Source organism: Lampetra planeri, chromosome 31, assembly GCF_965212315.1.
Source record: "Lampetra planeri chromosome 31, kcLamPlan1.2.h2, whole genome shotgun sequence".
In the NCBI taxonomy this organism is placed as follows: Eukaryota; Metazoa; Chordata; class Hyperoartia; order Petromyzontiformes; family Petromyzontidae; genus Lampetra; species Lampetra planeri.
Genome location: NC_136137.1, coordinates 11,098,832 through 11,112,334, shown reverse-complemented (window position 1 = coordinate 11,112,334; position 13,503 = coordinate 11,098,832). Strand labels below are relative to the sequence as shown.

Below are 13,503 nucleotides of genomic sequence, written 5' to 3'. Positions count from 1 at the left end.
GAGACCACTTTGCATGACGAATTAGCCAATCGATGATACAACGAATTTGCTGACAAGACTCCTCTTATCTGCAAAACATTGGAATTAATAAGAATCTGTTTCGCGATGCATAATGGGAAACCATACAAATAGGGATACAGTTAATAGCATTTTTTTGTGGACCCTCTAGGTTCTGGATTAAAACTGCGAACCTCTGCAAGCAGCAGTGAGCCCGCTACTGCTGGGCCACGTAGCAGTGTATGTGGTATGTACGGGGCACCTGGAGAAAATCTGTTGCTGGTGGTCAATGTTGAACTGGAGGCAATGCATCCTGGCTGTGGGAGATGCGCACACACACACACACGGAGGGGGGGGGGGGGTAGGGACCAGGGATTAGCGCCTGGGGATCGGTTCCCTCTAACAAAGATACGCGTGACCCTCCCTTGTCGCCGACTCATAGCTGCTCCACATTCTTACCCATCGTCTTGTGGTAGGCCACCGTCATGCGAGATAGCGACGTGTTTGCTGTAACACAACGAAGTAGAAAGTGGAGACACAGGGCACACGCTCAGGAGTATTACTCGTGGGATTTGTGGGAGGGCTGACTAAAGCCGAGGGTTGTTTGTGCTTCTATTGTGCGTGACTAAAAGATTCCCTGGCAGTCAGCTTTTTTAAGAAGGGAGACCGCATTGTTTCCAACAATTATCAGGGTATCTCCTTCCTCAGTGTGCCAGGAAAGATTCTGGCATGGATTATCCAAAGTTGCCTTCCCAGGCAGGCTATGATACTATTAAAAGGCCATGATTATGGGTTATTCTTTGTGCTTTTGGGGTCTCTGACCCTCTGCGCAGTTATTAAATACCTTCATGATGGTGGGCAAACCTGGATAAAGCTGCGTGGAAGCTAGCCAGAGCTATTATCTGTTCACCTTGGGGTACAACAGGGATGTCTGATGGCCCCTGCACTATATAACATATTTTGACCATATATTTCAAGAAGCATTCCATGTTCCGTATGCAGATGATGTGGTGATTCTTGCTCATTATGAAGAGTTGGAGACTCTGCAGCTGAACCTGGATCATGCTACTCAGAAGGGGCCTGAAAATCAGCCCCCAAAAAACAAAGCACCTGCCTGGGTATGTTACGTAATCATATAATCCACCCCCTCAACTCTCCATGAGTGAAGGGGCATTTGTGGATAGAGTGGAACGTTTTAATACCTGGGCAGTATATTTATGACCAGCTCCAGTTTGCCAGCAGAGGTGTCACTCCAAATCAGTTTAGTAGCATTCACTTTAATTTGACTGCGTAACGCTGTATGGAAGCTCCCTGGCCTATCGTTCCCTATGACACGCCGGGTCTTCTCTGTCACAATTAAGCGCTCCCTTGTGTATGCTTACAAAACATCGAACCCTTTTAAAGAACATCTGCAATGGCTTTAAACATTCAGGCTCGCCAGGCTATGATTTCTCCCGGGATAAAGTAGACCGGCTTGTGCGAGGAGCTCACAGATTCTTGAAAGATCTGAACGGTTCCATCAGAGCTCCTCTACCAGGTGAGGCTGTATTTGCAAGGGTCATGTAGCACGCATGCCGAGCCACCGCATGTCCAAGCAGCTTCTGTTTGGCTGGATAGAAAGGATTAAATGGACATGGCATGGACTAACATAATGGAATATGGTACAGGGAAATGTGGAGCTGAGTCGGCTTGCCAATGACTGGTACCAGTGGTGTCAAAATAGGCCTCTGTGGAGACGACCCTTGAAGGTTGCTACTGGGCAGTTGGAGGCATTTGCTCTCTGACAACACTGGAGTGCAGAGGAGCGACGCACAACAAGCGGAGTGCCGGACAGCTAAAACGCAGCAAGGTGGCACAATCGTATCCTGTCACCTCCTGCTAGGGAGCCTTCTAAATGTCCCGTGGCCTCAAAGTGCACCTATCCTGGCACAAGCGCTGTAAAGATGTGACCACCACTTTGTGTTAAATGGCAGCTGTTGTGCTGATATGTGTGTGGTGCTGGGGCTGTTCACCAATGTTTAAATCCTTGGTCGAGAGAAAATTCCGTTGCTTCAACACCGGAATGTTTTTTTCCAGGAACAATATCCCTGCAAATGTCAAGATGATCATAAACTATGTTTTGTTGTTTCATTAAATACCATCACTGAGCACAGATCCAAGGCCCATAACGTCGAGTGGTCAATAACACAAAGCTTAATCTAATTTGTAATAGGTAAACGTTAACACTTTCTTAATTTGGTTATTATAAGAGCTTGAGAAAAGGGAGGAAGGAGACGAAGGAGCGAGTTCCAAGGTGGAGCAGTGCATGGGAAAGAAGCAGAAAGGAGTATTTTGATCTGCAGAGTGGTGGATGAACACTGCATGGACGACATGTAACAGTCTCTGAGAATGAGTCCACAAAACGGCAACAGTAACTATCGTATTATCGATAAAACAGTGATTAGAAGGTGATTAGCCACCAGTGAGCTAGTGACTAGAATAAGTAACAGAGGTACAATTTTTTATGGGAAGCTCAACCGACACATGGTGGTGGGCTGGCACCGCCTCTCCTTCAGCTTTGCCCACTTTCATATAGCCACACCCACTCAACCACTAGCTCGGCCCACAGTCCTTACTCTAACAATGGCCCCAGCGAATGCTCATAGGCTCCACAAACTCCGCCTGCAAACCCCGCCAAGGGAGCCCCTCCCACTGCCCTGGTAGCCCCACCCACTATCCAGGTAGCCCCACCCACTACCCAGGTAGTCTGACCCCACCCACTACTCAGTTCCCTACACCCTTTGCCCATACCATGAGATGAGCACAAGACCAAATTAACACCCAGAACAAAATCTAATTTTTCACAAATATTTTGTTAAACACAGGAAAGGACTATAAAGCAGGTGCAGGCAGTCCCAAAGAAACGGAAGTCCGGCTTACGAACATCCGCACTACGAACTGCCGTAACACGTTATTATTTGTAACCATCCGACTTGCAAGCATTCGGTCGTACTTACGGACAAAAGATGCAGAACTATTTTGTTTGGCGGAGCAATCCTCCACGGGATGTAATGGGTCCCAGCATCCCGCGTGATGCACAACATACGTCCATTTTTTAGTGAACTATAACACATTTTATAACACTGACCGTATGTACAATTAAGTATTGACTTCCGAGATACGAAAACATCGACTTACGAACGGGTCTCAGAAACGTAACCCAAATAAGGACGTTTGACATACGACACGAGTTATTCACGCACAAAGGGGCAACTTTAATTTAAGGATGAAATTCCAGAAAAAAAAGTTTAACTGGGTTAAAATTGACATTCCCCTTTTAACACTAATACGTTTCGATGGTATATTATTAGAACCAGGGGGCAGAGAACATAAAAAGGGATGGCAGTGAGGGTAGGGCAGGAAATGCAGTAATGAGCAGGCATGACAGGGAGGGTAAGGTCGTTCATTGAGGTTAAAACAGGCAGGAAGGGGCCATCCATTTAGTACGTATGCATGGAGGGGGGGTTAACCCAAATGCGTACGCTTGCTCATGGGGAGGTCTACTAACAATGTACATACGCATAGGAAACGGGGGGGGGGGGGGTGTGAAGCCTCGATAAAAACAGTGTAACAAAAAAAAAAGGTGTTTGTTCCTGGGTAGTAAGTGTTACTTCCTAATTGCTTATGTCTCAAAAATACAGAAAATTGCTATTATTCCCCACAAACTTTGCTTTTGTGACCAGGACAATGATATTTTGAAATGTACCTATTTTCAATGAGAAAACGTGGTGTGCATTTGTGTATTTCGTTCACATAAAGTCCTGGTCACAAAAGCAAAGTTTGTGGGGAATAATATCCAATTTCTATACTTTTTAGGCATAAGCAATTAAAAAATAACACTTAGTACCCAGGAACAAAAATTGTGTTACATAGTGTAATTTGTCTACATTGGCCTTCAAATTAGTTATAGCCCGGCGGTATAATGTTTGCTTAAACACGTAAATAAAATGTATCCTTTCTGCGTGGATTAAATATCGGCCGTTCTATAGGATTCGGGGGGGGTGCGTTAAGCCTAAGTACGCAGGTGGGGGGGGGGTGTAAAAGTACGCGTCGCGTGCGTACAGGGAGGGGGGTAAAGGGTCAAGTTTTGACAGATTTTTGCGTACCTACTAAATGGATGGCCCATAAGGACTCTGACAACACGAAAATAAGGGATGAGGGGAAGGGCAGGGAAGGTGGTGTCAGGGCAAGGCAAGGATGGCATTGCTTACTTTGGTAAATTTTCTCCACCTGGTTCTTTATGGTCTGCATACTGAAGCAGTCCATGGCGACTCTAACAAGACACAAGAGCAACTGCCTGAGTACTCTTAGGTTTTTTCGGCAAAGTCACGTCGGTAAAAATAAATAATAAAAATAATAATAGAAATAAAATAATAAATCACTTTTTTCTTTTTTACCTACGTGACTTTACCGAAAAAACCAAAGAGTATGAATCCTTGCAGTCACGAAAGCTTCAAATCTAGAACTGCCTGAGTGTTTATTAAGATTTGAAGCTTTCGTGACTGCAGGAATCCAAACTCTTCGTAAGCCGTAGGTAGATCACGACGTTGCGATCGCAACACAAGCAATCGTCATCAGGTGAGACAACCACAGCAACAAAAAACAGCATATTGTTATTATTATTTAAACTCCATGCTTCTATGTGCATGTCCGAGTACTGAATGCGTTCCTGTGGGGGAGCGGTGGCGCAGTGGTTAGCGCTCACGGCCCAACATCAGAGGCGATTGATTTACTGAACCAGTACTGATAGGGTTTCGCTTACGTCGACTCAGCCTTAAATGAGTACAGTACCTGGGGCGGTGTAATTAATATCAGCACTGGGGAGACAGACGGCCGGGCGTGGTGCTGGTCTCACCACCCCCTCACTGTTACAGGGACATTTATTGAAAAAGAAGCCGCTTGGTCTACCTCAGAAGTTAATTTGGAGCAGAGGTGTAGTGATATTATTCTTTGGCAAAAAAATTACAGTATTTTTAATATAACTATCGAATTTGGCTGCTCTATAAGCGGCTCCGTTTACCGATACGATTTCATTGGTGCTTGTATATACAGCGTTTTGTTTCTTGATGATATTTTTGTGTTTACAACGTAAATGTATTTTTGTAACAATTTTTACCTCAGGAATGAACGCTTCGCGCCGGCGGGGAAACCGAATTTGCGCTCGTTTCGCGCCAAAACGGCACTTCCCGTCACCGGTCGTGACGTCACATCCGGGGAACACCCGCCCCCAGCACCCCCGCCCAGCACACCCGCCCCCCAAGATTCTTCTGGCAAGCATTCTATTTTAGTGGAAAACAAACAAAAGCAAAATGTTATTCCAACAAACTCTTTCCGGGCGGCAAAGAACTATTCACAAAACAAGACAGTGTCAATGGATTTGATTCTTATGCAACACCATCCATGGCGCTGCCCGTCTGTTTTTTTGTGCTGTACTGTAATTATCGCAGTGCATATGTAGTGAAGCATAATCCGTACGTATGGGGAGATTGAGGGACTGTATGGTGGAGGGAGGTGATCCCACGACGGAGAACTGCTGGGATGTGGCTCCCGACTTATCGTGCTGAATGTGAACATGATCAGCACCACTGAGTGGACAGAGCCCTGCTCCTACAGCACGTGGGTGTGGAGTGGAGTGTGATTGGCGGACAGCCGCGGGAGCTGTCAGTTGCGGCAGTTAACTGACAGCTTACAGGGCTGTCAGCTGGTGCAATGCAGAGAGTATGAGAGCAGATATAATAAGTAATATTTAAAAATACTTTTTTAGAAATACGCTTTAATGAAATGTACCCTACTCGTAATGGCAGAACTCCACGACTCCAGGAAGTGGCCCCGAAGCTTGCCATAACGAAAGGGACCGTGGTAATTTACAGCCAACGTGAGTTGAACGTGGACAATTAGACCCTAGCCGAAACATAACATATACAAATGAATGTTTAAATTGTTTTATTTTTAATGGTAGAATATAGTATTGTCATCAGTATGACATAAGTATACCAAGTTTGCAGTCGATACCATATTGGGAAGTGGGATAAAATGTAGTTACAAGATTTGAGGATACAACGACAACAACAGACAATCTGAGTTTGTGTTTATTATGTTTTATTTTTATTATTTTATTACTTCCCTTCTACGTGACTTTACCGAAAGAACCAAGAAGATGAATCCCTGCAGTCACGAAAGCTTTAAATCGAAATCTGAGTTAGTTAAATAAAAGCGTGTAATAATAAGAAGGGGTTAAATAGCAGTTGGAAAGTGGTTAATCCTGGAGAGGAAAGGGAGTAGGTCTGTTGTGGGAGCTCCATATGAAGTCATAGGATAAATAAGTATTGGAGTGTAAACAACAATTACCGCCATTGGAACCTCCTTTGCTAGTAGCAAAATATGATAATTGGTTTTTTGACTCCTTGTAAAAAAGGTGTCAGTTTTGTTGCCAGATAAAAGGGTAAAAACACAATTAACAACAAGTTACCGATTGTTACAACTGTGAAGAAATATATTTTATTAAATGTGTTACCCATTCTGGCTACAAAATATACACGATTGTCAGTCGTATACTGTTAATATATAGCGCAATTTAAGCGAAGTTACATTTGGTGACAGCGGTTTTCTTTCATGAACTTAGAAGATGTGCCAGGAACAAGAGGAGGCACATCCATCCGAGACATCGAAGAGGAACGAAATGAATGAAGTGATGAAGTTGATGCCTGCTCGTGGACGCCAGCTCACAAGGCCATCTCGGGTACCTCCAATATCTGACTGTGCCAAACCAGACTGGGAAAGATTTAGCCAAAGATTTAAAATAGCAGCTCTATGGGAATTGCCGATGTATTTGGATGATGATTCATTCACGGAGTTTTCATTAATTGCAGAAAACAAAAGAAATACATTGACATCTGCATTACATGAAATGAGTTTACACTACAGAAAATCTCCAACAGCACCGAAATAAAACGACTTCTATATAAAAAAAATAAGGGAAAGGATCTCTATCAATCTCTACGTATAAAATAAATTAACATCGATGGCAAATAAGGCATTCCCATAGTAATCGCAAGCTTAAAAGAATATGCAAAAGTACACACAATTGGTTAACCAATAGTTTCAGAAGGATCGCCAAATTCACAACGGGTAGCAGACAATATTGGAAATGTATAAAATTAAAGGGTAATATATCACAAAGTAGAGTCATTGGAAATGATATGGAGAAAGTAGTCAGGAAAAGTAATTGCTGCAGTAGGGCCAAGTGCAGAACAACTAATGTTGTGCACATTACAAATAATACAATTAGGGATTCAGCAACTTGGGGAAAATAATATTTTTTAATCAGCAACCACATGGAATATATTATAAAAGGGAGCAAAATGTAAGGAGAGAAATAACATGTTTTAAAAGTGGTGGAAAAGGTCACATGTTCATTGTGCCCTTCACAAACGGCTCAAACGGGAAACGCCGCGGGGCATTCGTTACCATAGCAACGGACACCCATAATATTGTCAACTATCGTTATAACAGAAGTTCAACCAAATCTAATTTAATACCAAATGATAACAATCTATCATGACATTTTTGTGAGATATTACATGCTAAATTTAAAGAACCACCAACATTAAGAATGTTGAATATAAAAATTAGTTTCACGATAAAGAAAATAACACCATAACACATCAGGTAAAGAATACATATAAGAATAATGCTCTCCATAGACAATTACCAACTACTATTATAAAGAAATAGCATCAAAATAAAATGAATTATAAAACATTTCGATAAAGAAATAATGACTTACAGTTATAATGGAAGACCAGAATAAAATCCAAAGCGTGCAGTAATGTCTTAATGCATCATTCATGATGAACATAAACACATTATTTGCACCTGCTGGGGCCAGCAGATGTGGCCCAGCTTTTGCTGCTGTGGCAGCCGCTTGTGGCAGTTGCCATGGGCCTGCTGCTGCTACTGCTGCTGCTGCTGAGAGTGGTCCAAGTGTCGCTGATTGAGGCGTGGCTGCTGCTGAGGCCAGCAAAGGTGGCCCAGCTTCTGCTGCTGTAACAGCCACTCGTGGCAATTTCCATGGGCCTGCTGCTGCTGAGTGGCCCGAGTCCCGCTGGAGGCGAGGCTGCTGCTGGGGCCAGCAGATGTGGCCCAGCTTCTGCTGCTGTGGCAGCCGCTCGTGGCAGTTGCCATGGGCCTTCTACGGCTGTTGAGAGCGGCACCGAGTCCCGTTGATGGAGGCACTGCTGCTGCTCCTGGGGTCAGCGATGACGGGAATAGTGACCGCCCCTGGTGGATCTGGTGCTGCTCGTGGTGGAGGGAGAGACTCCATGTGGACTCATCTTGGCCGCATGGAGCGGTGGGAGCAGCTTGGCCGTGGTTGCCGATAGGGAGGGCGGTGGGCGCACGAGAGATATAAAAACCAGAAGTACTAAAGAATCGGCCGTTCATGAAAGTGACTGATTCGTTAAAATGTATTTCAGTAAAAGTTACCGGGAATAGTAATGAATTGGCTGAATGTGAAACGGTAGACAGTGTATTTAATAATACATCGACTGATTCGCTCGAATTATTTTCAATTAAAAACATCAGAAATATAAATAATTCAACCATTCCTTAAATCTTGACTTAAAGCTTTCGTGACTGCAGGAATTCATACTCTTTGGGTCTTTCGGTGAAATCACGTATACAGAAAAATCCTAAAAAAAATCACGACGTCACAATCGCAACACAAGCAATCGTCTTCAGGTGAAAAAATACAGCAGGCAGACTGCTGAGGCAAGGATATTTTCTTCCTGCCTCAGCAGTCTGCCTGCTGTATTTTTTCACCTGAAGATGATTGCTTGGGTTGTGATCGAGACGTCGTGATTTTTTAAATATTTTTTTTATCTACGTGACTTTACCGAAAGACCCAAAAAGTATGAATTCCTGCAGTCACGAAAGATTTAAGTCAAGATTGTAGCAGTAAATGTAAATAGTTTAGGAATATTAGGATCACTTAAAACCGTAGAAATCGGCAAACTCTAAATTTCAGCATGTTTATAAAATTAAGTGTACCATGTATCATACAGATATTTTAGAGCATTTACCTTTGATCATAGATACAGTACACCAACATCTTCTTGGTTCTTTCGGTAAAGTCACGTAGAAGGGAAGTAATAAAATAATAAAAATAAAACATAATAAAACAATTCTCACGACGTTTCGGCCACAACGCAAGCAGCCGTCCTCAGGCGAAGAATGAGAACATTATCAAGCTAGGAGCTTATATAGGTGTAGCGAGGAGGAGCGCCTTAACAAAAGAATGTGCATATGAAGAGGAATTTAGCATACCAATGGACAATGCGTAGGGGGTGGGCGGAGGGGTTTCAAAGTCCCATTATGCCCATGCATTATGCAGGATCAACAGCACCACGGGGGGGACGCAAGGAACAGCGTTAATAAAGGAAAGGAATGTTAGTGATATGTAGCTGCATTTACCAAACAACCACGTAGAAAACCGAAGTGAAAACTACATAAAAAACTAAAATATAAACTGATACTTACTATACTCTACAATAAGCTGAGTTACTAACAACAAATAATAAAATTACAATTCTACGTCGTAAGAAGTATATAATATACTTCCATCTAAACTTTATTCTCTTAGCATATACAGTACTATATACGGAAGTATATTATATACTTCTTACGACGTAGAATTGTAATTTTATTATTTGTTGTTAGTAACTCAGCTTATTGTAGAGTATAGTAAGTATCAGTTTATATTTTAGTTTTTTATGTAGTTTTCACTTCGGTTTTCTACGTGGTTGTTTGGTAAATGCAGCTACATATCACTAACATTCCTTTCCTTTATTAACGCTGTTCCTTGCGCCCCCCCCGTGGTGCTGTTGATCCTGCATAATGCATGGGCATAATGGGACTTTGAAACCCCTCCGCCCACCCCCTACGCATTGTCCATTGGTATGCTAAATTCCTCTTCATATGCACATTCTTTTGTTAAGGCGCTCCTCCTCGCTACACCTATATAAGCTCCTAGCTTGATAATGTTCTCATTCTTCGCCTGAGGACGGCTGCTTGCGTTGTGGCCGAAACGTCGTGAGAATTGTTTTATTATGTTTTATTTTTATTATTTTATTACTTCCCTTCTACGTGACTTTACCGAAAGAACCAAGAAGATGAATCCCTGCAGTCACGAAAGCTTTAAATCGAAAAAGTACACCAACAATTACACCCTTCTCAGAAAAAGATTGTGTTTATTCAACCAACCGAATTATTGACACAGACTAGAAATGTTCAATCTGCAATGCCAAGTACAGTTTGAATAGCACCAAACAGTCAAATGATGTTACCACTACAGGAATGCACCATTTTGGTGACGCCACAAAGGAATAGTTTTGTTGGGACACCAAGATGTGAGGTGGTGGGAAAACATGGGTTCGTAGAGGGAGTTGACATATTTCACCACCGCAGTGCCCCAATTCAGGCTGGCCCTGCCTACGATCCATCTGGGACATTACTCACAAACCGGGACACCGCAATCACGAGCCAAGGTACATTTAACCCAGGAAGCACTCGCAAACAATGCAATGTTATATTCTTGGTTCTTTCGGTAAAGTCATGTAGAAGGGAAATAATAAAATAATAAAAATAAAACATAAAAATTATCACGACGTTTCGGCCACAACGCAAGCAGCCGTCCTCAGGTGAACAACAGAGCTGTCGGAAAGACAGCGTCCTAATGAACACTGCTAAGCTTGGCAGCGTATTTTAAGCTGGGTGGGAGGAGGAGAGCGCCTTGACAAAGGAGTTTACATATCAACAGAGGAATTTAGCATGTTGATGACAAATGCAGATATGGGGTTATTCACTCCTTGTGGAATGTGTAGGCGGTGGGGGGTCTCAAAGTCATATTATGCTAGTGTATTATGTAGGATTAGCAGTGATAAAGGAAGGGGAATTTTAATAATAAAGAACTGCAGCAGCCAAACCACCGCGTTACAAGCTAGTGCATTATGTGAAAAACAAAAAAGGAGTTCCTAAAGAACTGCAAATACCCTACTACCATACAATAAACCGATGTAAAAAACGAAATATAAACTACATCAATGTAATAAAAGTACTCAATATACTCTCCAATAAGCGGAGCTATTAAAATTACGGAACTGGGTATACACTACACTATATGGCTACCATATAGTAAACTGATAAAAAAACTAAAATATAAACTACATCAATATAATCAATATACTCAAAATACTCTCCAATAAGCTGAGCTACTAACAATAAGTCATTATACATTACACTTCTATGTTGAAAAAAGTGGCGTTTTTTTCTTAACGTTAGCACCACGGACAGCGATTCGCGTTGTTCAGACGGACGAGTCCATCTATGCTCGGAACGGAGGAGGGGGGAGAGAGGGAGAAACAGCCACGGTGCGCTACTCTGTCCTGTGTTGCGTTACAACTATGCTATAAACTAGACTACTATACATTACAATATTATACCCTACAATCTAAACTACACTGTATAATAATGTATACACAGCACCAACATAAGCTCTAACATTATGCATTATATTAATATGCCTCCAATTAAACACCGTTACTATACACTACCCATTACCTTAGACTATACATTGTAATATTACACTATGTATTATTCTACAAACCCTACTGTATACCACACTGCTGTATATTCACTATACAATTACCATACTATATATTACCTAATATCTTATATTAAACATTACACTTTTATACTATTTATAATACACAATCTGCTATACACCATACCATTGACCGTCGCGTGAAAGGTTCTAAGAGGAAACAAAAAAATATGTCAATGGGAGAGTGGCAGCTGGAAACTTGCAGCGGAGCAAAGACTCCAATTAATGCGGTTGAATCAGAAATTATTTTGTTGGTTTTTATGACGAGGCTGTTGGTGGGGTCTCTTTTTATTTTTGTATAGCTGCCATCGTTTAGTTCTTGAATTTCGTTGTTATATTCTATTTTATCCATGATGACAGTGTCATTGCCCTTGTCGGCTGAGAGGATGACAATGTCATCCCTCTTTTTTAATTGAGATTATTCAAAACGCTCATCTTTGCTGATGTTGCTAGCTGGCATCTTAGCGTTTTTGAGGGTTGCAGCGATTTCAGATCTTGCTACGTCTGCAGCGATGTGACCCAGGCCCTTGCTAGTGCACTAGCTTGATACGCGGTGGTTTGGCTGCTGCAGTTCTTTGTTATTAAAATTTACTTTCCTTTATTACTAATCCTAGATAATACACGAGCATAATATGACTTTGAGACCCCCCACCACCTGCACATTCCACAAGGAGTGACTAACCCCATACCTGCATGTCATCAACATGCTCAATTCCTCTGTTGATATGTAAACTCCTTTGTCAAGGCGCTCTCCTCCTCCTACCCAGCTTAAAATACGCTGCAAAGCTTAGCAGTGTTCATTAGGACACTGTCTTTCCAACAGCTCTGTTCTTCACCTGAGGATGGCTGCTTGCGTTGTGGCCTAAACGTCGTGAGAATTTTTATTGTTTTATTTTTATTATTTTATTATTTCCCTTCTACGTGATTTTACCGAAAGAACCAAGAATATGAATCCCTGCAGTCACGAAAGCTTTAAATCGAAATTCAATGTTATTTTGAGTCATGGGTTTATTTAATTAACTGTATAACAATGGTATATATTAAATTATAACCTTGATTGATCCTCTTAACAGGGTGGCCTTGAGACTTGGCATATGGTAGGCAGGCTTCATCCATTGTCTGCACCACGCCCCCACCCGCTCCCACACCCTGGGTCAGCTGCCCCCTTCCATGTCCTGGAAACTGTGAGCGAGGTCATCCCATGAGGACTGCCGGGATGAAAATCAATATGGAAGGAGCCAGGGTGGGGGTGGCTATGCTATTGGGTTCGTCCCGTGTGTGGTGATTGTAGTGTGTGTGATGTTGTTTGACAGTCTCCTGCCCCCAAATAGACTGTCCACTGCTCATGGTGCCTGGAGCCAGAACCAGTCCACCGGACCTCCTGAATGCCAGAGATCCAGGCAGTACCAGTTCACCTCCCAACAGAGGAGTGGCAGCCTCTCCTCCACGTGGCCACGCACAGTGGTTTACTGCCATTTCTGAAGGAACCCCGAGGGTACAGGTTTCAGTCTGGCTATGCCAATTGTGATGTGGCCATAAGACGTCATAGCAGCCTCTCCCCCCCCCCCCGGGGCCTCTGGCACAAGATTAGTTAGAGATTAGATTTGTGGTTTAGTGCCAATTAATTGAATGTGGAGGAGTAACCCCATAAGCACCAGAGGAGTAACAACTCGCCAAACATCCCAAAATCATCGACGATCAGCATCCACGATCCCGGGAGCTTTTGCATCGCCAGCTGATTTACCTCCAGTTTCACGAGGGCAGACGCCACGTGCTGCCATCTGCTGGGTAGCCCGAGCCTACGACTG

The 13,503-nt window shown here is 42.8% G+C and overlaps 1 protein-coding gene across 1 annotated transcript in view; it reads right to left on the bottom strand.

Moving 5' to 3' along the window:
* LOC144729223 (uncharacterized) overlaps nt 1–5,245 on the bottom strand; it is a 29,813-nt gene extending 24,568 nt beyond the window's left edge. The window contains exons 1-5 of the mRNA XM_078609302.1: nt 5,153–5,245; nt 4,248–4,309; nt 2,010–2,084; nt 457–504; nt 260–314 (exon numbers count right to left, since the gene is read on the bottom strand). Coding sequence (XP_078465428.1) covers nt 260–314; nt 457–504; nt 2,010–2,084; nt 4,248–4,302 — 233 coding nt within the window. The 5' untranslated portion in view covers nt 4,303–4,309; nt 5,153–5,245. The remainder of the gene's footprint in view (nt 1–259; nt 315–456; nt 505–2,009; nt 2,085–4,247; nt 4,310–5,152) is intronic.
* Between the last annotated feature and the right edge of the window lie 8,258 nt (nt 5,246–13,503).